This window comes from Rana temporaria, chromosome 2, assembly GCF_905171775.1.
Source record: "Rana temporaria chromosome 2, aRanTem1.1, whole genome shotgun sequence".
Classification (NCBI taxonomy): Eukaryota; Metazoa; Chordata; class Amphibia; order Anura; family Ranidae; genus Rana; species Rana temporaria.
The window spans coordinates 210,953,879-210,980,074 of NC_053490.1; the positions used below are offsets into that span (position 1 = coordinate 210,953,879).

Consider the following 26,196-nt stretch of genomic DNA (forward strand, 5'->3'; position numbering starts at 1 on the left):
AAAATTGGATCATATATTTTTTTTTCATCCAACTAATAGTTGAATGAAAAAAGTGATCAATGTATGGGCTTCCTAAGTGCTGAGACCAGCCATGGACAGTTTAAATCTCAGCCGGTTCCTGATGAACCGGCTGAGATTTCAACCATTAATGGGCAGACTGTACCAAGTTGATTGATGAACTTGGGTACAACCAGCCTGTCGGATACTCTTATGATTATCGCTAACGGTTGCTATAGCTGCTAGTGACTATCACTGTTTGTCAAAGAATACAATTGCTCGGGGAAAGGGATTCCCCTATCACCACTGACTGTGTTGATGGGGGAATAATGTACATTTCTTTCTTGCAATCTGTGGTTGCAAGAAAGGAATTTGTACCATCGATTGCCAGCCTAACTGGAAGTGAAATTTTGTGAAGTTCAGGGAAGAACAGGAGGGGGAGGGAGACAGATGGGGCAGAGAAAGCAGAGGGATGGAGATTGGGACAGTTCAGTGATCAACAGTGTACTGCAGTGCACACTCACCCATGGGTTGAGGCTGGAAGCTCAGGCATCATTGACACAGCCAGGAATCTGCAGCTGCTGATTTTCATATTTCCCACACATTACCTCTTTCACATACAGCGGCACGCCGGAGATAGAAGAGTGGGCAGGGCAGGCAGACACAGGAGGAACAAGGGCTGGAGGAGGAGGAGCTGTATTTGTTTGAGGGGGGTGGGTGTTTTCGCTGGATCATGTAAGCGTATCCTAGACACTCGGTTCAGATGCAGTAGTCACCAGTTTCAAAATTTACAGGCTGGTTCTCCTGTCCTATGGAGAGGAGAAATCAGTCTGTTTTTTTTACTGTCACTGAGATAATGGGAGGCATGGGAGTCGCTTTCCACCCTGCCAATGAGGATGCAGAAGATCGGGCAACCGTGGCTGTGCAAGCTCTTCTCGCATTATGCAGAGTGTCAATGAGGAGAGGGAGGGGGAGAAATCCCCTGCAGGAGTTAACTTCATCACTTAGTTAATGTGACCCCCCTAGTGCTGACAGAGAGGGGCAGGGGAGGGTCATTGGTTGTTGGGATGCTGGCGGCTAAAAGGTCGTAACCGTGTACAGTGAAAACCTGTGGCTTTGTGCAACTAAAATGAAAGGCTTCATCCATCTGCTGGCTTTTTGGGGCAATTTTTAGACATTTTGCCAAGGCACCCCTGAAGAAACCTCAAGGTACCCCAGTTGAAATAGGCTGCCCTATTCTAACCTTGTCATCACTCCTTCATTGCTCATTCCGCCATCACAGCTACCACTAAAATCCCCTATTATTAACTATGCAACACTACTCAGTCCTACTGATTGGCTACTAGACTTTAGCACTGCTACAGGGAATGTGGCCACATGTTCCCCCATAACCAAAAGTGGAAGGAGCAGAAGGTTAGCACTGGGCAAGGTGAGTGAGTGGGCTGGGGAGGCCTCTTTGTGGAGACGCTGTCACTAGAACAGGCAAGTTTAAAAGGTAACAGACTAATGCCAAAATCATTTACTTTTATAAATCTGAACCTGCTTTCTTCTCATTTTAGCAAGAAAGGAAATGAATCCCACTTTTATAAAACTTTTGTCCCCCACTACAAAATTTCCCTTTTATTGAGAAAAAAAAAAGGAGATTTCCCTCACCTCCTGTTTTGGTGACTACCGTAAAAGTTTCTATTCAATTGACAATGCTCACCAGGACAAACATATCTGAAACTATAATGCTGCATACACACGCTCTGAATTTCTGACAAATGTTTAATGGGAGCTTACATTAAAGAAAAATGGAAGAGGGGTAACAAACCCTGGGACTTTAAACGGTGTCAGTAAATCAATGATATAAACATAGTAAAAAAATAGAATTTTTTATTTTACAAAATAGAACAGAATAATTTAGACATATAAAACATCCGATGGAAGTAAATCAAGCTCAACCATGAGCTATGGACCTGTAACAGGATTGCTCAACATGTTTCGCTCTCAATGAGCTTCTTCAGGAGCTTTACAGGTGATGCCTAAAGTCACAAAAAGAATGTGCAAAGGATGGAACAGCAAATTAGTAAATTGACATGAATAGGTGAATATACACACAATATATTAGAATGCAAATTGTCAAAATGAGAAATATGTAAAGATTTCTGAATACATGTAAATAAGTATACAAGTTCTTATAAAGATTGAAGTGCAAACACTAGGCAAAACTCACCATATTAAACCAGTCTAAATCCATATATATGTAGTCAAAAAAGAAAATAAAGAAACAAAATCGCATATTGCCGTAGCCAGCTTTGTATATTTACATGTATTCAGAAATCTTTACATATTTTTCATTTTGACCATTTGCATTCTAATATATTGTGTATATGCACCTATTCATGTCAAATTTACTAATTTGCTGTTCCATCCTTTTCACATTCTTTTTGTGACTTTTAGCATCACCTGTAAAGCTCCTGAAGAAGCTCATCGAGAGTTTCAACATGTTGAGCAATCCTGTTACAGGTCCATAGCTCATGGTTGAGCTTGATTTACTTCCATCGGATGTTTTTTTTATATGTCTAAATTATTCTGTTCTATTTTGTAACATAAAAAATTATATTTTTTTACTTTGTTTATATCATTGATTTACTGACACCGTTTAAAGTACCAGGGTTTGTTACCCCTCTTCCATTTTTCTTTAATGTATTCTTACATTGGATGTGGTGTCTATATTTGAGTATCTGTGTCCCACAAATTGTCTTTGTTTAATGGGAGCTTGTTGTCGGAAATTCCGACTGTGTGTAGGCTCCATCGGACATTTGCCGTGGTCATTTCCGACAACCAAAATTTAAGAGCTGGATCTCAAATTTTTTAATAACAAAATGTTGTGGCGTGTGTAGACAATTCCGACGCACACAATTCCACGTATGCTCAAGTACAAGATGGAAGCGCTCGGTCTGGTAAAACTAGCGTTCATAATAGAGATGGCACATTCGGCACATTCGTCATGCTGCAAATTTTTTAATCTTTTAATACAGCATATTCTCTTCTTTATAATGCTAGAATAATAAAGTTGTTTTTGCTGCTGATATTCACACAGAGTTCTGACAAACTGATTTCTTTATTATCTCTCGTGATCTCCTGAATAAGCTTTTTGTTTTTTTTAAGCCAGATCTCCATAATAATGTTTAGAATTAATTTTTATAGTGATTTTTTTTTTTTTTTTATCAAAATCTCCTGTTTTTTTTTTTTTTTTTTTTTTATTCTAGTGATCTCCATAATATTTTTTCTTCATTTTGTGTGGCAACACCATTATTATCTTGTATTTTTTAACCTCAAGGAGGAACGCACTGAAAACCAGATACGAACCCACAAGCACAAACTAAAGAGCAGTAACAGACAAAAAGCACAAGGCTGAAAAGAATCGTCTCTCAAACTTCTACTTACACAAGATTAGCAGAAGGATCCCAAACGGTGGCGCACTTGACATTGAACTTTCCTTTTATAGTGCCGTCGTACGTGACCGCGTTTTTGGCGATCGGAATTTCTGACATTTGTACGACCGTGTGTATGCAAGACAAGTTTGAGCCAACATCCGTCGAAAAAAAAAAATCCACGGTTTTGTTGTCGAAATGTCCGATCGTGTGTACGCGGCATAAGGCCCCTTTCGCACTGGCAGAGTCCGCCAGTGGATCCACCTTCTCGGTAGGGGATTTCTCTGTTGAGCAGGCAGAGTACAGGTCCACGTCCGCTGATGCAGAGCGGACACGGACCCTTCCTCCATGGGCGATCAGATGGAAATGGACCGCCTGTCCGTTTCCCTCTGAGGCCCCGTACACACGGTCGTTTCAAACCAATGAGAATGGTCCGACGGACCGTTTTCATCGGTTCACTGCTGAAGTGGCCTGACAGCCTGATATGCGTACACACCATCGTTCCAAAAACTGATCGGGTCAGAACGCGGTGACGTCAAACACACGACGTGCTGAATAAAACGAAGTTCAACGCTTCCAAGCATGTGTCGACTTGAGTCTGAGCATGCGCGGGTTTTGAACCGATGCTTTTCTGTACTAACCATCGGTTTGGACCAATCGGGCAGCGGTCCATCGGTTCGGTTTTGAAGCATGTTTTAAAATTTTGGACTGAAGGAAAACAGACCGATGGGCTATACACATGGTCAGTTTGGACCGATGAAACTGAACCTCGGTCCATTCTCATCGGTTTTGTCCGACCGTGTGTATGGGGCCTAACTGTCATCTGATCCGATAGACGGTGGGGAACTGATCCCCAACAGTCTGTTTCTAGTGGATAGGATCAGATGTCAGCAGGTGTCAATGGACATCGCTCCATGTGTGGTCCGATCAGGTCTGACCCGATTGGCCCTCCCATGTGAAAGGGACCAAAATGTTTTGGATATACATTAGTTCTGTGCAAGTATGTTCATGTGCACAGAAAATACATTGCAGGAGTTGAATTTATTTAACCATATGCATTCAAATACAGAAAGTGGTAGTACTCACCTGAAATGTTTTCCCCATCTTGTCTGCCGGTCTCAGGTGAGGCACCAGTAGTAGGAATATCATTGAGATTACCATATTTGGCTGTGAAAGACAAGTTACAGTTGAAAAACGTATTTTGATCCAGGCAGCTAACTAGGCAAATTCAGAAAGCTTTTTCAGGTGAACAAATGCCTATCTCTCTCCCCCTCTCTCCTACACATATGGCACTGTGGCCTGAGGGTGGCAGTATTCGTCTGCATGCTGAGTGCTCCAGCCTGCATGTGATCACTGTCATAGCTGAGAGTAATCAAGTTTGGGAACCACTTTGATTGGTTCCCAATCATCAGTGGTGGCACAAGCTATCAGCGACACACCCAGTGAGGGGATTGAGTGCTTCACAAAGTGGCTTTAATGAGGGGGCATTTATAAATGTATCCCTGGTATGTGACATTGTGCTGGGGGTTGATTGGTGAGAAGGGATTGAAGTAATTTTTATAATTAAAATTAAAAAGAGGTTATACTTACCTGCTTTGTGCAAGGATGTTGCAGCGCAGTTGCTTACCTCCTCTTTCGGTCCTCCGCAGATGCTATCTGCACCTGCTTTCTGCGGGTGCCCACTCAGCAAGTTGTGCGCTGAGGGGGCACACTCCTGAGCCAGGCTGTGTGTGTCCATCTACGCCCCCAAATCCCTCTTCACAGGATTTGACTGACAGCAGTAGGAGCCAATGGCTCCCCCTGCTGCCGTGTCTCCTGTGATACCAGGAAGGGAAGGTAGAAGAGCTGCAACCAGGACAGCGCTGGATTGTGAGAGGAGCCAGTTAAATTTTTCTTTTTATTTGGGGGGGGGGGTAGCAAAGTTAGTGGAACATTTTTACCTTAATGCAGGGAATGCGTTAACATTAAGGTAAAAAGACTAGTACCAATTTTAATAAGGTAAAGAGTAGGAACCTAAAGCAAACATTGTCTTTGTTTCAACTGCATTAGGATTCATTTACACCACAATCTCTGCGATCACTGTGCATTTCTGCATGCGCATTTTTAGTGCATACATGCATTTCCAATGCGTTTGCTGTGTTTTTTAAATAATGTTTTTCATTTATTTAAATGTATTTTTTTTTAGCCAAGTTAAAAATTGAGAAAACCCCCACTATGTTTGTTAATGCGTTACTTTTCAAACAGCATACATATGTAGCTGGGTCATCCTGTCAGAGTCTAACGACAGGTCATCCCCGCTGGAACTTTATTCACAATTGTAAATAGGTTAGACATTGTAAAGTTATGCATTGTGGGACTACAAGTAGCAGGAGATATGGACTCCATTGACTCTTAGGCCCCGTACACACGGTCGGTTTGGTCCGATGAGAATGAACCGAAGTTCATTTTCATCGGACCAAACCGACCGTGTGTATAGGCCATCGGTCTGGTTCCCTTCGGTCCAAAATTTCTAAACATGCTTCAAAACCGAACTGATGGACCGCTGCCCCATCGGACCAAACCGATGGTTAGTACAGAAAAGCATTGGTTCAAAACCTGCGCATGCTCAGAATCAAGTTGACGCATGCTTGGAAGCATTGAACTCCATTTTATTCAGCACGTCGTGTGTTTGACGTCACCGCGTTCTGACCCGATCGGATTTTGGACTGATGGTGTGTACACATATCAGGCCGTACGGCCACTTCAGAGGTGAACCGATGAAAACGGTCCGACGGGCCAGTCTCGTCGCTTTGGTCCGACCATGTGTACGGGGCCTTAGGAGAAACAGACTACACTTCTCACAATGCCCTGTGTTATTGGAACATGTGACAACTCTGCTCAGCCACTCAGATAGGATATGAGAGGCTATTTAAGGAAAGGAAGGGGCTGCTCTCTCTCTGTTGGGATCTGCATCTTCTCCAGAAGCCTGGGCCTAAATTTACCGAGAGACCAGCCAGCCATCCGGAAGGAAGCAAGACTCCAGCATCCAGCCCGTGTACCCGGAGATCGGAGAGGCAACCCAGCTGACAACTGAAAAATAGTGGAGAACCCTCATCCAGGATCCTTGTGCTGTGGAGCAGTGATTTATCAACACACCTTCTGAGAAGAACTCAGGCGGATCGGTCTGTCGGGTGAGAGAGCACATGCTCAGCTTGAAACTCTCCCTTTAGACAGTTAATCTAGTGCCACCCCACAGGCCGGAGACATGTGTAGGGCCTCCAGCTGGTGTTGAGAGGCCCCTTTCACTGTTCATAGTTATTATACTGAAGTGACTGACGCTGGCTAGTGATCGGCTCACCAACGTTGCTGTTCAGGATACTTTGTTTAATCAATCTTCCCTTATTATTTACCACTTGCGGATTATAAATTTAACGCGCACCACCCGGCCGCAACGTGACTTCAGCTGTTTGCAGGACTGCCAGCTAGAGGGCGCTCGCGAGCATAGACTGCCTATCTTAGTTTAAGTAATAGCGCCATTTTTTAGTGCAGAACTGTTTTTCTTGTCACTTGCTAATTTCCGCAAGGGCCCTTGCGAAATCATATTGTGTTGTTGCATAACAATTATCCATTTAATGATGTAAACTTACGCTTGTTTCTCTTTGAGTTCATATAAAGTAAACTCATTCTTTTGATTTAAATATACTACTGTGTGAAGTGCATTTCTTATCTGGAGGGACCATCCATAATTTAGGTAATACTACTATTACATTGTCATTGAATTCTGTATGCCTGTTATTGTGCCCCCAGCCCAGCAGGGGGTCGCAATACACCCTCCAGACTTGATGTGTCAAGGGAGGGTTTGAGATAGTTAAATAGGGGTGTGTCAAATCAAAAGAGTAGATCCAAAAACAACCAGCGGCTCCTTCGGGGGTAGCGCTACACAAACACAATGGGCCAGATTCACATAGAACTGCGGCAGCATAACATATCGTAGATACGTTACACCGCCGCAAGTGCGTGATTCACCAAGCACTTGCATGAAAACTTACGCCGGCGGCCTCCAGCGTAAGCCAGCGTAATTCAAAGGGGCGTGTGCCATTTAAATTAGGCGCGCTCCCGCGCCGGACCTACTGCGCATGCTCCGTTTTGAAATTCACGCCGTGCTTTGCGCGAAGTGACATCATTTTTTCGAACGGCGACGTGCGTAGCATACTTTCGTATTCCCGGACGTCGTACGCAAGAAATTTTTTTTTTTACATTTCGACGCGGGAACGACGGCCATACTTTAAACAGCACATACGTGGGCTGTGTAAAGTTAGGGCAGGTAAAACGACGACTAAAATTGCGACGGGAAACTAGACTAGCGACGACGTACCGAACGCGAAAAACCGTTGTGGATCGCCGTAAAACCTTATTTGCATACCCGACGCTGGAATACGACGCAAACTCCACCCAGCGGCGGCCGCGGTTTTGCATCCTAAGATCCGACAGTGTAAAACAATTACACCTGTCGGATCTAAGGGCTATCTATGCGTAACTGATTCTATGAATCAGTCGCATTGATACTCTGAGAGATACGACGGCGTTTCTCTTTTGTGAATCTGGGCCTATATATATATATATATATATATATATATATATATATATATATATTTATTTATTTATTTTTGTAGCATTTCTTGCTTTTTAGAGGCTTTTAAGGAAAAGGTGCTACGGCTGACTGCAAGAATTCCTCAACTAGCGCAGCACGGTCTGTCCCAATAGCTGCATTAGTTCTTAATAACATAAAAAAAAAAAAAGAAGCCAAGCTCCTAAACCTAAAGCCGGGTACACACTACAGTTTTTCTTTGCACAAAGAAAAAAGTGACAGCTCTGGTTGGGAGCCACTGTACTAACTAGGGGTGCGCCGATAGCACTTTAAGACTGAGTACAAGTACTGACTCTCTCTCCCCCCCCCCCCCCCCAAGTACTCGCAGATACCGATTCTTTTTTTTGTGCTTTTAAATATTTATTACAATCTTTCCTTTTTTTTTATTTTATCAACCCTGTTGGAAAGTGGGGGGGGGGGGGGGGGGTTTTGGTGAGATGTCAGGGTTCTAAACAGACCCCTGACAGCGGCTCCTGTCCATTCATAAACTGAAGCATCGTAAGCATAGTTTACAATGCTCAGTTATAAATGGACAGAGTCAGTGAGTCTGTCAATTCAGAATAGGAAGGAGCAGGTAAATTTACATATTTACCAGCTCCTTCCTCTGCTCTCCATCTTGAAAGATCTGGAACAGGGGGCCGGAGGACCACATGGAGGACACAGAGGGGGACCAGAGTAGGATATAGGGGACAGTCAGGGATGATCAGTGCAACGGAATTACAATCACCGATCTCCCTGTGTGGCTTTCAATAAAGCAGCTGAAAGCCGCGGTGAGAGATGAGGAGAAGCAGCTGCCAGCTGCTTTATTGAAAGCCACACAGGGAAATCTGTGATTGTAGCTCCCCCCACCGCCGTTTTTCAGCATGCATGTCTGACAGAAGCCATCCAAACGGCAAGCTTCTGTCAGACAGACCAATATACACACTGGAAGAATGTTGGCTGGTATTTGTACCGGCAAATGTCTCCCGACATTCTGCCCGTGTGTACGGGGCTTTACACGCTTTGTTAAAACAGACAGGGCCAGATTCACAAAGAGTTACGCCGGCGTATCAGTAGATACGCCGACGTAACTCGGAATCTAAGCCCGTCGTATGTTTAAGTGTATGCTCAAACTGAGATACACTTAAACCTGCCTAAGATACGACGGCCTGCGCCGTCGTAGCTTAGGGTGCAATATTTACGCTGGCCGCTAGGTGGCGCTTCCATTGAGTTCGGCGTAGAATATGCAAATTAGTGGATACGCCGATTCACGAGCGTACGCTTGCCCGTCGCAGTAAAGATACACATGCCCCCTAGGTGGCGTATCCAATGTTAAGTATGGGCGTCGCTCCCACGTCGCAATTTGAAAATTTTACGTCGTTTGCGTAATTCGTCCGTGAATGGGGCTGGACACCGTTTACGTCCACGTCGAAACCAATGACGTCCTTGCGACGTCATTTGGAGCAATGCACACTGGGATATTTTACGGACGGCGCATGCGCAGTTCGTTCGCTGCGGGGACGCGCATCATTTAAATGATACACGCCCCCTACCTGCCGAATTTGAATTCCGCCGGGTGATTTATGCTACGTCGCCGCAACTTTACAGGCAAGTGCTTTGTGAATAAAGCACTTGCCTGAAAAATTTGCGGCGGCATAACGTAAATGAGATACGTTACGCCAGCAGAAAGATCCGCTGATCTTTCTGAATCTGGCCCACAGTATTCAAATCTAGTACAATTGATAAAATGATATCTACCTTCACAGTACAGACAGTACAGAGTTGATTATGGCAAACACAGCTTCCCTGCCCCCCCCAAAAACAAACAGAATTATGGAGAATTTTTCTTGGCTGCAACAGTGAAAATATCCTTAAAGACCCCAGTCACACTTATGCCCTCTACACACGGTCGGAATTTCCGATAGGATAAAATCCGATGGAATTTAGTTCAAGCTGTCTTGCATACACACTGTCAGACCAAATTCCGACCGTCCAAAACGCAGTAAGGTAAAACACTACGATGAGCCGAGAAAAATGAAGTTCAATGCTTCCGAGCATGCGTCGACTTGATTCTGAGTATGCATGTTTTTTCCTCCGTCGGAGTTCCACACAGACGATCAGAATTTAGGATAGAATTTTATTCCATCGGAAAAAAATAAAACATGTTCCATTTCTAAACTCTGACGGAAAAAAGTCAGATGGGGCTACACACGGTCGGAATATCCGATGAAAGAATTCCATCTGACTTTTTCCATCGGAAATTCCGATCGTGTGTACAAGGCATTAGGAGTTGTGAGCAGAAGATTCTCCCTGTGATTCCAAATTGCAGAAAAATGGACAAACATTTTGGGTGCCATTCATCCAAATTGCAAGCCTTTACTTGTTTAAAATAGCCGCAAAATAATCAGAATAATCATCTTGTTAGGGATCTCACATTCTGACAGCCCAACTAGTTTTATTTAAGAAAGCATGTTTTTATTTGTATGTGTTGTCCATTGCCAGTTTGGCACCACTGCTTTGGTATAACACCAGATTTCTATAGTCACCAAAGATAACATTTTTATAGTAATGATTGAATACTCACACATGATGGCTTTTCAAATTTTCCTAGTAACAGAAAACAAAATGTTATTAACATTAATTGTAGTTTGTCATTTTAGAAAGTTTATTTAATTGTAATTATACAGACTAATGTAATAAAATACTTACACACTTTTTTTAATAACGTATGCTCACCACTGCTGATTAATATGTTATTTAATCTATTCATATTAAAATATTTTATATATATTTTTTTGCCATATTTCACACCATACATTTTTGGAAAGTCTTAAAGCAAGAAGCACCTACTCTGTTTGGAAGGCCAATAATAAACAATTATTCATGGCAACGCTATAAGTAATGCTGGCCAGTGGCCATACACTATGAAAAAAATGTTCAAACTCATTATCGAATAATGAAAGTTCCGCCCATTAACTGGACGAAAAACAAACAAATTGTCCAAATGACAGATTTTCGAACGATTTTTCAGCTTGAGTATGGCCAGCATTAGACTACCCAAAGAATAAATCATGCAACAAACTTCAGCAAGCAGTTAAAGTGCACCATAAAGTCCCCATAAACAGTGAATAATAGGTCCTGCAATAGTGAATCGTCACAGGGTCTTGCACCAATATGGGTTCTTTAAACCCCAAAGGTACCAATGCTGATATGGTTGCCACCCGTAAATCAGTTTCAGTGAGGAGGTACCACAGAGCGATTGAAGGCATCTGATGAAGCAACCTCCATCAGCATTGGGATCTCTTTCCGGAGACAATTTGAGGTTTCAACCAAATTGCATCTAGAAAAACTGTATACTTAAGCGTTCGATGCCTGCTGTATGCAGGTGAAGTCAGATAGCCAAAATACATGCCTATAGCATACTTGCGCATAGAACTAAGCCAAGCCATGCCTGTAGGCATTCGGAACAGGCTTCTGAGGAGTTCAGCGTAAAATCTTGATCAACAAATATACTGGGCACATGTGCCCTGTTCTACTATAGGTACGCTTAGCGCTGTCCTCTCTTGTTTCGTAAGATTATTCAAATCTTCAGAGCATTCGACATCCATAAGCCTCTGCCTCTCCAGACCCAAGTCATCAGCCTGAGCCTGTCGGATGCTGGATAATTGGGACTGGAGAAGATTTGATCTACCAGGCAGAGGGAGTCACTCCTTGACTCTCATAATGATGAGTAGCGGGTACCAGAACTGTCACCTTCCCTCGCCACCGCCTTAGCTGAAAATCAGAGGGAGCAGTAGAAAAAAGGCATAAGCCATCTTGGCGAACCATTCTGGGGTCGGTACCTCCACCACGCCCTCCAGGGCTCCCTGGATTATGGGTCATTTAGACAAGACACCAGGGACTGCATACAGCTTTAGACCAGCCAGGTAGAGGCGCACACCTAGGTCCTGCACGTAGGAGGAAAAAAGAAGAATGCCAAGGCTGTAGGTGGGATAAAATTGATATGAGTTAAGTCCTGTGGGCGTGGGGTGGGCGGAGCCAATACCCAGCTGTGCTGACATGGAGCTGTGAGGGAAAATTGATGCAGGGGAAAAGACATACACCTAGTGTGCTAACCAGGGCCGCCATCAGGAATTATGGGGCCCCTTACACAGCTTCAGGCATGTGGCCCCCTGGAACAGAGAACCCCTGATGGCGGCCCTGGTGCTAACCTTCACTTATGGGATATAGAAAAAGCTAGAAAGCGCTGGAGGGGTGGAAATTGTATTTGGTTTTTAAGCCAGAGAATCCAAATGGATTTTCAAAACTTAAGTTTGAACTCCCAAGGTATTAAATTTGATGTAAATTGTTTTATTAGCAATGCATAAGACCGGGTTCACACATGTGCAGCTGCAGATACTTGCCCAGGGTCTGGTGTGTTCCTGTACACCGGTATAGGTGCGATTCAGGTCTGAATTTTAGCCTGAATTCGCACCTGAACTGGACCCAAAAGACACACCGCACCCTTTTGCAATGCGGACCGCAGTCGCCCGAATATGTGTGAACCGGCTCCACTGAGCTGGTCACACCGCCACACTTGCGTGTAATGCGCATTGGATGCGAAGAACTCCGCATCCAGTTTGCATATGTGTGAACCCAGCCTGTGTGTTTTTTATTGCAGTTTATTTGATTTTTTTGGGGGGGGGGATTAAGCAAGGTGAGCACACTAGTCCCCTACAAATATACTAAGCAGCTGAACACTAAGGCCCCCTTGCTTTTTTAATTTTTTTTAATTGTCACATTTAAATAATAATACAGTCTATTTTTTATCCTTTGTAGTCTTTATTTTTTCTAGTCTTCCTTGAAAGCAGCTCTGTCAGGAATACAAAGTGCCCAGTGACTGCATACATTAGTTCATGCTGACATCCCTTCTTAAAGTGGACTTGGTATGGAAATGGGGCACAATTTCTTGTTATTTGGGAACTTTGGCTTTCCCAGGAGCTTGCTAGAAAGTCAAGTGCATCAACCTCACCTGGACAAAGACACCAGTGTCCATTTTTTTAGCTTTAACAAAGGAGTTAGAATTTTGACAGTTCGATTTGACAGTTCAAAATTGCATGACATGCCGCAACCCATTGACAGCAATGGAACCGTTTAAGGCCCCTTTCACACTTATAAGACTTTAAAGTCGTGCGATTTTGCTGCGATTTTGCGGCCGCGATTTTGCCGCAATTTGGGATCAGTACAACTTCAACTTTGCCACAACTTTGGCATTAACCAATGAAAACATACATGGCGTGAGGCAATTCCTTTTCCAGCCACCGCAGTTGTCATTGCTGCTGTAGCAGTGCATGAGGAAAAAGAAGAGGAGGAAAAGTGGAGGCGGAGAAGACGTTGATATTTGGTACATCATATCATTGCCAATCGTGAAGATAAGGGTCAATTTTGGGTCCTCTATAATGAAGAATGAGAAGAATTCTCCTTACATTGGTGATCAGTGGGAAGAATGCTCCTTACATTGGTGATCAGTGGGAAGAATGTCCCTTACATTGGTGGTCAGTGAGAAGAATGCTCCTAACATTGGTGGTCAGTGAGTAGAATGTTCCCTTCATTGGTGATCAGTGGGAAGAATGTTCCTTTCATTGGTGATCAGTGGGAAGAATGTCCCTTACATTGGTGGTCAGTGAGAAGAATGCTCCTAACATTGGTGGTCAGTGAGTAGAATGTTCCCTTCATTGGTGATCAGTGGGAAGAATGTTCCTTTCATTGGTGATCAGTGGGAAGAATGTTCCCTTCATTGGTGATCAGTGGGGAGAATGCTCCTTACATTGGTGTCAGTGGGAAGAATGCTCCTTACATTGGTGGTCAGTGGGAAGGATGTTCCTTACATTGGTGGTCAGTGGGAAGAATGTCCCCTTCATTGGCGGTCAGTGGGATATTGTCTTTGTAGTTTGTCTTTGTAGTTTATCTTGTCTTTGTAGTTTATCTTGTCTTTGTAGTTTGGGTCACACAAATCATAAATAGCTGGGCACTCACGGATAAATCGAATGATTTGCTCATTATCGCGGACGTCTCTTTTTTTACCTGTTTGGAGCACATTGGGCCTGATTCCCAAAAAAAGCTGCCTAACTTAACTTTCAGCAGTTAAGTTACACTGACTTAAAATTTCTACCTAAGTGCCTGATCCACAAAGCACTTACCTAGAAATTACACGCCGTGTAACTTAAGTGCCTCCGTTGCAAGGCGGTCCTCCTCTCCGGGGGGCGTTTAAAATTTAAATGAGGCGCGCTCCCGCGCCGGCCGTACTGCGCATGCGTGTGACGTAATTTCCCCGACGTGCAGCGCGCGAACGTAATTTACGCCCGGCTTTGTGGATTGCGATGGGACACTAAAGTTGCGACGGGTGAAAAAAAAAAAAGCGCCGGGAAAACAAAAAGAAAAAAGAAAAATTGTCAGCGTCGCTCGGCATGCATTCCTGAGAGGGTGAACTCCATGCCAATTTTCAAAGAAAAAAAACGCCATGGGTTCCCCCCCCAGGAGCATACAAGGCCCTTAGGTCTGGTATGGGTTGTAAGGAGACCCCCCCTACGCCAAAAATTCGACGTAGGGGGTCCCCCTACAATCCATACCAGACCCGTATCCAAAGCACGCTACCCGGCCGGTCAGGAAAGGGAGTGGGGACGAGCGAGCGCCCCCCCCTCCTGAGCCGTGCCAGGCCGCATGCCCTCAACATGGGGGGGTTGGGTGCTCTGGGGCAGGGGGGCGCACTGCGGGCCCCCCCACCCCAGAGCACCCTGTCCCCATGTTGATGAGGACAGGACCTCTTCCCGACAACCCTTGCCGTTGGTTGTCGGGGTCTGCGGGCGGGGGCTTATTGGAATCTGGGAGTCCCCTCAAATAAGGTGGCCCCCAGATACCGGCCCCCCACCCTAAGTGAATGGATATGGGGTACATCGTACCCCTACCCATTCACCTGGAGGCAAAAAGTAAAAGTTATTAAACACACAACACAAGGGTTTTTAAAATAATTTATTAGTCTGCTCCGGAGGCCCCCCCTGTCTTCTTTATTAGCTCTAATACCAGGGGGGGCTTCTTCTTCCACTCTCCAGGGGTCTTCTCCGCTCTCCGGGGGGGGGGTTCTTCTTCCGCTCTCCGGGGGGGGGGTCTTCTCCGCTCTCCGGGGATCTTCTCCGCTCTCCGGGGGTCTTCTTCTATCTTCGCCGCTCTCCGCTGTTGACTCGGCGCACCCCGGTTCTTCTGCAGCTGTCCGGTGCCTTCTTCTTCAGCGCTGTCTTCTGTGACGTCAGGTTCTTCTTCTCCCTTCTTCCGATGTTGACACGTCGCCTCTTCTCACTGCAATGATGGAAGCGCGCCTTGCATCCCATTTATATAGGCATCACCGTCCCATTATGCTCCGGTAGGTACCCACGTGGTGGGTGCCTACCCACGTGCACCCACCACGTGGGTACCTACCGAAGCATGATGGGACGGTGATGCCTATATAAATGGGATGCAAGGCGCGCTTCCATCATTGCAGTGACAAGAGGCGACGTGTCAACATCGGAAGAGGGGAGAAGAACAGAAGAGAAGAAGATGACGTCACAGAAGACCGCGCTGGCTGCCTGCTAGTAATTGAGCTAACACACAAAGATAGCAGGCAGCCAGCGCTGAAGAAGAAGGCACCGGACAGCTGCAGAAGAACCGGGGTGCGCCGAGTCAACAGCGGAGAGCGGCGAAGATAGAAGAAGACCCCCGGAGAGCGGAGAAGACCCCCCCCGGAGAGTGGAAGAAGAAGCCACCCCCGGAGAGCGGAGAAGACCCCCGGAGAGCGGAAGAAGAAGCCCCCCCTGGTATTAGAGCTAATAAAGAAGACAGGGGGGCCTCCGGAACAGACTAATAAATTATTTTAAAAAACCCTTGTGTTGTGTGTTTAATAACTTTTACTTTTTGCCTCCAGGTGAATGGGTAGGGGTACGATGTACCCCATATCCATTCACTTAGGGTGGGGGGCCGGTATCTGGGGGCCCCCTTATTTGAGGGGACTCCCAGATTCCGATAAGCCCCCGCCCGCAGACCCCGACAACCAACGGCAAGGGTTGTCGGGAAGAGGTCCTGTCCTCATCAACATGGGGACAGGGTGCTCTGGGGTGGGGGGGCCCGCAGTGCGCCCCCCTGCCCCAGAGCACCCAACCCCCCCATGTTGAGGGCATGCGGCCTGGCACGGCTCAGGAGGGGGGGCGCTCGCTCGTCCCCACTCCCATTCCTGACCGGCCAGGTAGCGTGCTTTGGATACGGGTCTGGTATGGATTGTAGGGGGACCCCTACGTCGAATTTTCGGCGTAGGGGGGGTCTCCTTACAACCCATACCAGACCTAAGGGCCTGGTATGCTCCTGGGGGGGGAACCCATGCCGGTTTTGAATTTAAAAATTGCCGTGGAGTTCTCCCTCAGGAATGCATACCAAATGCCGTCGCTTGAATGGGCCTTTACAAGGTGTGACTAATTTTCCACATTGTAAAACCAGCCCTAGTTTTGCGCAAGCAAATCGGAACTTACGCAGAAATCACAGTGCTGAAAAGCGTTGTGGATCTGCTTAAGTCCTCATTTGCATACTCAAAGCTGCATTTCAATGAGAAATGCCCCCAGCGGCGGATGCGGTACTGCATCCTAAGATCTGACCGTGTAAGTGTCTTACACATGTCAGATTTTCTGCCTAACTTTGGAAAAAGCCTTTTGAGGATCGTTTCCAAAGTTAGGCACAGACTGAACAGCAGTTCCGCCTGCGTATCTCTTTTGGGAATCAGGCCCATTGTTCCTGAGGGAATAACCAGGAAGTGAATGTGTGGTGGAAAAATGTGCTTGAGAGGGGCTACTATGCTGAAAGGATTGGGTGGGACAAGGGTTAAAAAGCTGTATGTGCTTACAAAGTTGTACTGAAATCGTACTGAAATCGTGTCTATATTATTCAGGTACGATTTGCATGCTACTTGAGGGTTTAACATTGAGGTCTATGGACATCAACTCACATGGAAGTTGGACCCAAGTAGTGCAGGGACTACTTTGAAGTCGGCACTACTTAAAGTCGTGCCAGGATGAATGGTGCTCATTGGAAATCATGGAGAATGACTTGTCATACGATTTTGCAGTACAAAATCGTAAGACAAGTCGTATAACTGTGAAAGGGGACTAAATCGTTGTGACTTTGAAAAAAAGGTTCCTGCAGTACTCTTTTGCGATTTCATTGCCTTCTCTTAACCACTTCAGCCCCGGACCATTTTGCTGGTCAATGACCGGGCCACTTTTTGCAATCCGGCACTGCGTCGCTTTAACTGACAATTGCGCTGTCGTGCGACGTGGCTCCCAAACTTTTTTTCCTACAAATAGAGCTTTCTTTTGGTGGTATTTGATCACCTCTGCAGTTTTTATTTTTTGTGCTATAAACAAAAATAGGGGCGTTTGCTCGTCCCCACCCCCTTTCCTGACCGGCCAGGCTGGTGCTCGGATAAGGGTCTGGTATGGATTTTGGGGGGCCCCATGCCATTTTTTCGGTGTGGAGGTTCCCCTTACAATCCATACCAGACCAAAGGGCCTGGTATGCTCATGAAGGGGAACCCATGCCGGATTTTTTTTTTTCAAAAAAATTGGCGTGGAGTTCCCCTTCATGCACAAGTCGTATGCCAAAGTCGGATCTGTTAATACGGAATCCGACTTTAATCCGACTTCAGAAAAAAAGTAGCGCAGGAACTACTTTGAAGTCGGCACGACTTAAAGTCGTGCCAGTATGAATGGTAGTCATTGAAAATCATGAAGAATGGTTTGTCATACGATTTTGCCGTCCAAAATCGTGGTACAAGTCGTATAAATGTGAAAGGGGACTAAGACTCGATTCACACCTATGCATGTTGCTTTTGAGAGTTTTTGCAGTGCTTTTTGCAGTGCTTGCTGCATTTTTCGACACACGTTTTTACCTCGATTTGCGTTTTGCGTTTTATTTTATTTTTTTAGCCTGCAATTTTTTTTTTTTTTTACATTTCCTTTAACAAAAAAAACGCAAACCACAAATTGCGGTAAAAACGCGGCACTTGCGTTTTGGATGCGGGTCCATTGAATTCTATTACATGCAAAACGCTGCTTTTTGCGGGAAAAAAAGTCCCTGACCCTTTCCAAAAACGCAGAGGCACAAAAAAAGATTGATGTGAACATGTTCCATAGGAAACCATGTTAAAAAATGTCCCTGCATTTCTGCAAAATGCATCAAAAAAATGCATTAGTGTGAATGGAGCATGAAGCTGACCATAGATGGGTAGAATTTTAAAAGAAAATTCTTGGGAAATGAGAGTTTGGTTCTAGAGAGTTTGTTCGTTTTTTCAAATCATTAGTGGGACAGATCGACATTAATTTTCAACCGCAGTGGCAAGAAATATTTTTGGAAAAAAAAAATGTTTTATTAATTAATTTCTAACAGTGTATGTGGTTTTCATTCGAACAAGCAAACGAAATCTTTCAAATGACAAGCGAGTGTTCTGGGAATTTTCATACAAATTCTCTGAAGACTTTTCCTAAGGCCTGATTCACACCTATGCAGTTTTAGTGCAGGTTTGCACTACAGAATGTGCTCCATAGGAAACCATAGTAAATGGACTGTAGTGCAAATCTGAAAAATGCAAAAAGCACTAAAAACGCATAGGTGTGAATCCAGCCTGATGCTGCGTACACACGGTCGTTTTTTGTGATAAAAAAAACCCGACATTTTTAAAAACGTCATTTAAAATGACCGTGTGTGGGGGAAACGTTGTTTTATGTCTTCTGAAAAACGACAAAAAAAAAAATTCTAACATGCTTTAATTTTTTTATGTCGTTTTTCAAAAAGTCGTTTTTTGTGTCATAAAAAATGATCGTGTGTAGGCTAAAACGACATTTAAAAGAACGTTTTTAAACCCGCGCATGCTCAGAAGCAAGTTATGACGCGAGCTTGAATGGAACAGAGTGCCGCCGTATGTGCTGAACGTAACCGCGCTTTGCTAGAGCATTTTGAAAAAACGATGGTGTGTAGGCAATGTCGTTTTTTAAAATGAAGTTTGAAAAATGTTGTGTTTTTTCATGAGAAATAAAACTTTTTTTTACAAGGCAAAAAACAACCATGTGTACGCGACATTAGACTTTTCATTGAAACTCTACCCTTCTATGACCAGCTTAAACCTGTGCAGTTCATACAATCAGGATCGGTTCTCACCTATGCGTTTTTTTGTGCTTTTTGCAGAAACGCACTACAGTTCTTTTAACATGGTTTTCTATGGGACACGTTCACATCTATGCCTTTTTCAGTCACAATTTGCGTTTTGCATTTTTTAATCTTCTCAACAACAATTTGGCCAAAAATAAAAGCATATAATTGCAAAACGCAAATCGCATTGAAATCGCGGCAAGAGTAAATTCATCCTTTTACTGTCCATGATGAACCCCAGCTGTGTTTAAAGGATTGCTCGGTTCATTTTTCTCTGTATCTCCCTGTACTTTTATCCATAAAAAAAAAGTCCTTTTAAATAACGGAAGTGCTGCTGTATACTCATCACCAGGTATGTAAAACCTTTTACCGCTGTTTCCAATATTTTTATATAATATTGAGATATGTTGGTATATATTTACTGCTGAAAAGCTGCATTTTTTGTTGTTCATTCTTTTCTCCAAGAATTACTCTGCAACTGGCAGAATAACTGTGATCCTAACATATCTGTAAAAATTTGAATATATACAAACTAACATTTGTGTCCATTTATCTCATGCACTTACCTCTTCTAGATAACTTGCACAGCCTCCCTTCCTGTAATAAAGAGATTGGCACACATCCTTCCTATTTATACAGACGGTGTGTCCTGCCCACTTAGAAAATTAAAATAACAAGCTACAGATAATTTTTCTGGAAACATGAACATCTTCCTGCTGCCACACAGAGCGTTAATACTAATGCGCGTGGGGTGATTAGGGTGTGCCCAGGCACACTGAGCACACCCTGTGCGCACACCTATGGCTGGAATAATTTCTGGTATACCAGAGAAAAAATATTGCATTGCATGTCTTAAGCCTGGCACACACGATCAGACTTTTTATCAGTATCAAAGCATTGGTACATGTATGTCAATGGTAATCAAGCATTTTTTAAAGGTTTGTAAGCTTCATTATATTTGATTATAGATGAAAAATAAAACATACAATAATTTTGTAATGTATTTTATTTTAGTGTACTTACCAGCCAGAGTGGAACGAATAATGCCGAGTACACACGATCACTTTTTGTCATGAAATAAAATGACATTTTTAAAAACGTCATTTAAAATGATCGTGTGTGGGCTTCACATCGTTTTCCGTCTTCTGAAAAATGACAAAAAAAAATTCGAACATGCTTAAATTTTTTATGTCATTTTTGAAAATGTTGGGCCAGATCCACATAGAATTAGATCGGCGCAGCGTATCAGAGATACGCTACGCCGCTGTAACTTACTTTTGGCTGGTTCGAATCCTGGAAGAATTTACGCCGTAAGTTACGGCGGCGTAGTGTATCTCTGGCGGTGGAATTCAAATCGGCGATTAGGGGGCGTGATTCATTTAAACCCGCGCATGCCTAGAAGCAAGTTATGAGACGGGAGTGCTCGTTCAGGTAAAACTACCATTCATAATGGAGTAAACACATTCATCACGCTGTAACAGACAAAAAAGCGCGAATCGTCTTTTAATAACAAGTAACCAGCTAAAAACAGCCCAAAGGCGAATAGAACTTCCCCTTTAGAGTGCCGTCGTACGTGTTGTACGTCACTGCGCTTTGTTCATAATTTTTCAAAAACGATGGTGTGTGGGCAACGTCGTTTTTTATGATGAAGTTGGAAAAACTTTGGTTTTTTTCATGATGAAAAATTTCATTTTTTTTCATGACAAAAAGTGATCGTGTGTACGGGGCATTAGAATTGTAAAAAAGAAAAAGAAATTCTGTTTAATTTATTCATAAATCATATAGAGGATGGATCATGAGATAAATGGCTCAATCTCAGTTTTTACTAACAACACAAAAATAAGTAGGGCAATAACTTCACATCAGGATATAGACATTTTACAAGAAGACCTCAATAAAATAACAGGGTGGGCAACTACATAATAAATAAGGTTTTTTTTTTTGTTTTGTTTTTTAAAGAATTTATTGAAAAATCCAACATACAATTGAAAAATTTGCACGCGACGGGAGATCCCTCCACGTCACCAAAGGCATAGCTTTTTTATAACCTGTAAAGACATGTAGCAAAGGATCCAATAAAAAACCTGAGACATATAAGGTCAGTACATCAAAAACAGTGAACTGGATAGATCCCTAAATTAGCTGGGTATAACTAGAGAAAGTAAAAGAATCAAAGAAAATATAAGAAATGAAAAGGGGGGGAAAGAAGGGGGGGAATTAAAAGGGGGGAATTAAAAGGGGGAAGGTAAACAGGGGGAAGAACCTGCATAATTTTCCATTGTGCATACAATAATAGGCAGTTCATGAGGTCACATAACAATAAGATCGTAATTAGGTCATAAGTAGCGAACCTGTGCCGAAGGTGTGAAACGAGCCTACCCACAACTAAAGGGTGTGTGGGTGAGGGGGAGAGACCCAGGAAGATCAGGTCGAAGAGTCGTCATCAGGACGTGCCAGGAGAGTTTTGAAGTAGACAAAAAGGGTGCGTAAGGACTTGTGTGGGTCCGACTGATTTTTTGCAGCCATTAATGCTCCCCATCTCGAGAAAAAACAATGCTTTGCTGTTGTATGGTTAAAATCTGTTGTGATTTTTTCCTTGTGGAGTTGCATAAGGAGCTCTTGTTTGATGAGAGATATCGTAGGGGAGGAAGGGGAAATCCAGTGTTTCAGAATTGCTCTCCTTGCTGCAAATAGGGTGATGAGGATCCATTCTTTGTGACACTGGTCAGAGTTGGAAGACCAGGTTAAAAGTTGCTAGTCCCAGTAGCCAAAGATCAGAAGTAGGGGGTCTTTAGGGAGGTGCAATAGGGTGACTCCATTGATGAAAGAAATGACTTGCTGCCAGAAGGAAGAGATGAATGAACAGGACCAGAAGTGGTGAGTTAGAGTAGGTTTAGGCTGTTTGCAAAGCGGACAAAGAGTAGACTGGGGGTTAGTTTTGTCCTTGAGGAAAGGGATGTATGCACGATGTAGAATTTTCATCTGGGTTTCTCTCCAGTATTTGCAGGGTATCAGTTTGGTGAGTTTGATGTATCCCTGTAAGAGTTTCTCGGTTAGTCTGGAAAGTCTTTGCCCCAGTGTGTAATAGAAGAGGGGGGGTAATCTTGCGAAGCAAGGGTTTATAGATACAAGAGATAGTGTTAGAGCCTGACTGTAGCAGGCCATCGGTGATGGATGCTTTGAATCTGATGCTTCCTTCCCTGCAGGAAGTACGTATAAAGTTAGTGCATTGCCAGAAGTAAAATAAGTGGGCATTCGGTAAGGAAAATTTACTGGCTATGGCTGAGAAGGCCAGTGGTTGACCGGAGCCCGTGTCACAAAGGGAGAAAAAAGTATTTGAGTCCATTTTTAGCCCACAGATCATAAACGTGGCTGTCCAATCCCAGGGAGAAACAGGGATTCCCTTGAATAGGTGTGTGCCTGAATAGGAAGGGAGAGAGTTTCTCGCATTTCCTTGTCTCTCTCCATGCTATAACGGTATCCCGCAGGAGTAGATTATGTTGTAAGTCTGGGCGTATGGATTTCCATGGGGAATGTAGAAGTGGCACTAAAGAATAGGGATGAGCCATTGCCGATATAAGAAGAAAATTTGAGTATCTTGAGGATTCTTGTATCCAGTCGAGAGCTATACTCGACAAACAAGCTTGATTATACATCCTAACATTGGGCAAACCAGCGCCACCCTCGCCCCTGGGAAGATGCAGTTTAGTCATGGCCATGCAAGGCCTCCTCTGTCTCCAGATAAATTTAGACGTGGCTTTGTTTAATAACTGAATGTCTTTGTGTTTTAAAAGTAAAGGATTTGTTTGGAGCGGAAAGAGGACCCGAGCAAAGCTTACCAATTTGAAGTGGTGGCATCTTCCCAGTAACGAGAGAGGCAGATCCATCCAGTTCTGAAGTTCCAGTACAATTTTATTTTTTAGAGGAGGGTAGTTTAAAGTGTATAGAGAGGAAGTAAGTTTTTTAATAGTGGTCATGTCTAAGATAGGGTTGCTGGTGAATACGAGTACATCATCTGCAAACAGGGCAGATCTCAGCTCGGTGGTCACCCAGGCGGATTCCATGTAACGGAGCCTCAGAGTTTAAAAATCTGGATAAAGGCTCCAGTGCCAAATTGAAGAGCAGGGGGGATAGAGGGCAACCCTGCCTAGTTCCTTTGAAGAGGCGGAATTCTTCAGAAAGAGATCCGCCACTACCAGTCTGGCCGCTGGAGCAGTGTACATAGATTTAATAAGATGGAATAAGGGACCCGTGAGGCCGATTTTCGAGAGAACAAGCTCGAGCCAATCAAAGCTGACGTTGTCAAAAGCTTTCTCCGCGTCCAGAGTGACAATGGCAAAGTTCCCTCCCCTCTGTTGAATCGCATGGTCTAATACCAGCAATACCTTGTGGATGTTAAGCGAGGCTGTCCTTCCTTTTATAAAACCTGACTGTGCCGGGTGTATTAAAGAAGGAATGATATTAGCGAGTCTGGTGGCAAATATTTTAGATAGAATTTTAACATTCAAATTTAAGAGAGAAATGGGTCTATAAGAACCAGGGTCTAATGGGTCCTTTCCTTTCTTCGAAATCAGTTTTACAATGGCTTGGTTACCAGATGGAAGGTAGTGTCCACCGGTCCAGATGTGGTTATAAACGTCGAGGAGTACGGGCACGAGGGTCTTATGGAGGGTCTTATAGAATTCTCCCGAGAGGCAGTTGGGGCCTGGGGCTTTACCAAGGGCAGTATGGTCGATGCAGAGGTCAGAGGATAGCCGGGTTCGATAACAGACAGGCAGCGAGGTACACAGAGATCAGCAGGAGCGAGGTCAAATGGATAGCCGGGATCAGAAGTCAGGTATTCAGGAGGAATCAGAGTCCAGAGGGGAAGTCAAGGAAAGCCAAGTCGGTAACAGGAATCTGGCAGAGAATACAGGCGTCAGGAAGTCAGGGTACTGCTGAAGACCAGTCAGCTCCCTTTAAATCGTCAACAGGAGGGATCAGGAACACCTCCTGCATGTGCCCGTCGTCTGTCGCGTACGCCATTGGTCGGGAAAGACTGTTGTGGTCTAAGTGTGCGCGTGCCAAAGGTGTCTCCGTCCTTTTCTTACAGCAGCGATTCAGGCTCGCCAACAAATTGCAGATTGCCCCTTCTAGCTCTGTTTTCCAAATCTTGTAATTTCTGCATGACATAGTGGTTAGTTTTATCCTGAGCCTCTTCAAATGCCTGAGCTTTGTAGAGGTCTTCCTCCAAGCTGGCAATTTTGTCTTCAGCCTCATTCAGGCGAGATGTGTGCTCACTGAATTCTCTTTTAATTAACTGCATTCCTGCAGTGACTGCCCTTTCCACAAAGTCTAGTTCACTTTCTCAATCCTTTTTTCTAATAATCGGATGTTGGCAAGGTGGGGGTCCTCCTTTCCTGTATTCTTGAAATACCTAGAAGAAACAAAAACATTAATACAGCCAGCATTCCAAGACATGGTTTAACCACTACACTACCGGCCGCCGTCAATTGACGGCTGCACGATAGTCCCATTGTTCTGACAGGACGTCATATGACGTCCTTGTCTTTCACAGCCGCTAGGGGGCACGCACGCACCTGTCGTGTTACTGGCAACACAATGCGCGTGCCCAGTAACTGAGCAGGGACGTGGAGCTCTGTGTGTAAATACAGAGCTCCACATCCTGTCAGGGAGAAGAGAACCGATGCTGTGTCCCTTGTACATAGGGACACAGATTGGTCACCTCCCCCAGTCATTCCCCTCCCCCCACAGTAAGAATCACTCCCAGGTTACCCATTTAACCCCTTCCTCTCCCCCTAGTGTTAACCCCTTCACTGCCAGTCACATTTATACAGTAATCGGTGCATATTTATAGCACTGTTCGCTGTATAAATGTGGTCCCAAAAATGTGTCCGAAGCATCCGCCATAATGTCGCAGTCCCAATAAAAATCGCAGATCGCCACCATTACTAGTAAAAAAATTAAGCGTAAGTTTTCATGCAAGTGCTTGGTGAATCAGGCACTTGCGATGAAAACTTGCGGCGGTGTAACGTTTCTAAAAAAATAAAAACCAGAGGTGATCAAATACCACCAAAAGAAAGCTCTATTTGTGGGAAAAAAAGGGACGTCCATTTTATTTGGGAGCCACGTCGCACGACCGCGCAATTGTCAGTTAAAGCGACACAGTGCCGGAAGCTGAAATTTCGCCTGGGCAGGAAGGGGGTATACGTGCCCAGTAAGTAAGTGGTTAAAATATCTGTTTAGAATCACTTCTATCTTAATCTTCTTGTTGTGTAGAATGTGGAACGAAGCTTGATGTAAGTTTTATAGCCATTTAGGCTCGGTTCACACTGCTATGATGGTAAAGTCATACGACTTTACCTGCGACTTCCTTCTGACTTGATCCAACTTGGATGCTATTGCGGAGCCTGCAAAAGGGCTGAAATCATGCTTAAATTGGACCAAAGTAGTGAAGGAACCTTTTCTAAAGTTGGAGCAACGTGTGTAGAATCAGTTAAGATGGCTCTCTTAGGGAAACAAAGCGGAACTTCAATAATTTTTTCAACTTTCTATCTTCTAACTACTTCCCACCCGGCCACTGCACATATACGGCCGGGTGGGTGCTCTCTCCTTCTGAGTGGATGTTCAGGAACATCCCTCAGAAGTAGGGGGATCGCGCGCGCGTTCCCGCACAGCAGCGCGATCCCGATGCACTCGTGTCACCCGGACACGGCGCATCATAGAACGGCAGGAGGGCTCTGTGATTGGCCCTCCTGATCACATGACGACCGTCTCCAATCACAGCCATCATGTGATGTAAACAAAGAGCCGGTTGCTAGGTGATTGGCTCTCCTCTCCTCACACAGAAGTCGTCGGTGAGGAGAGGAGAGGAATGGCTGCAGCTGGCTGGTGATCAGTGTGTATGAGCTGTTTTTTCCAGCTTTTTACTCACTGATCACCAGCCTAGTGTCCCACACAGTGTAAAACACA

The 26,196-nt window shown here is 44.3% G+C and overlaps 1 protein-coding gene across 3 annotated transcripts in view; it reads right to left on the reverse strand.

The window, feature by feature from the left end:
- Nucleotides 1–19,877, reverse strand: part of LOC120926439 (lysozyme g-like) — a 90,447-nt gene extending 70,570 nt beyond the window's left edge. For 2 of the 3 annotated variants that reach the window (XM_040336350.1, XM_040336349.1), the window contains exons 1-3: nucleotides 19,791–19,876; nucleotides 10,607–10,629; nucleotides 4,503–4,583 (exon numbers count right to left, since the gene is read on the reverse strand). In XM_040336350.1, coding sequence (XP_040192284.1) covers nucleotides 4,503–4,583; nucleotides 10,607–10,610 — 85 coding nt within the window. In that variant the 5' untranslated portion in view covers nucleotides 10,611–10,629; nucleotides 19,791–19,876. Of the gene's footprint in view, nucleotides 1–4,502; nucleotides 4,584–10,606; nucleotides 10,630–19,790 lie in introns of all 3 variants that reach the window. The other variant, XM_040336353.1, reaches the window with a different exon arrangement.
- Nucleotides 19,878–26,196: the final 6,319 nt, after the last annotated feature.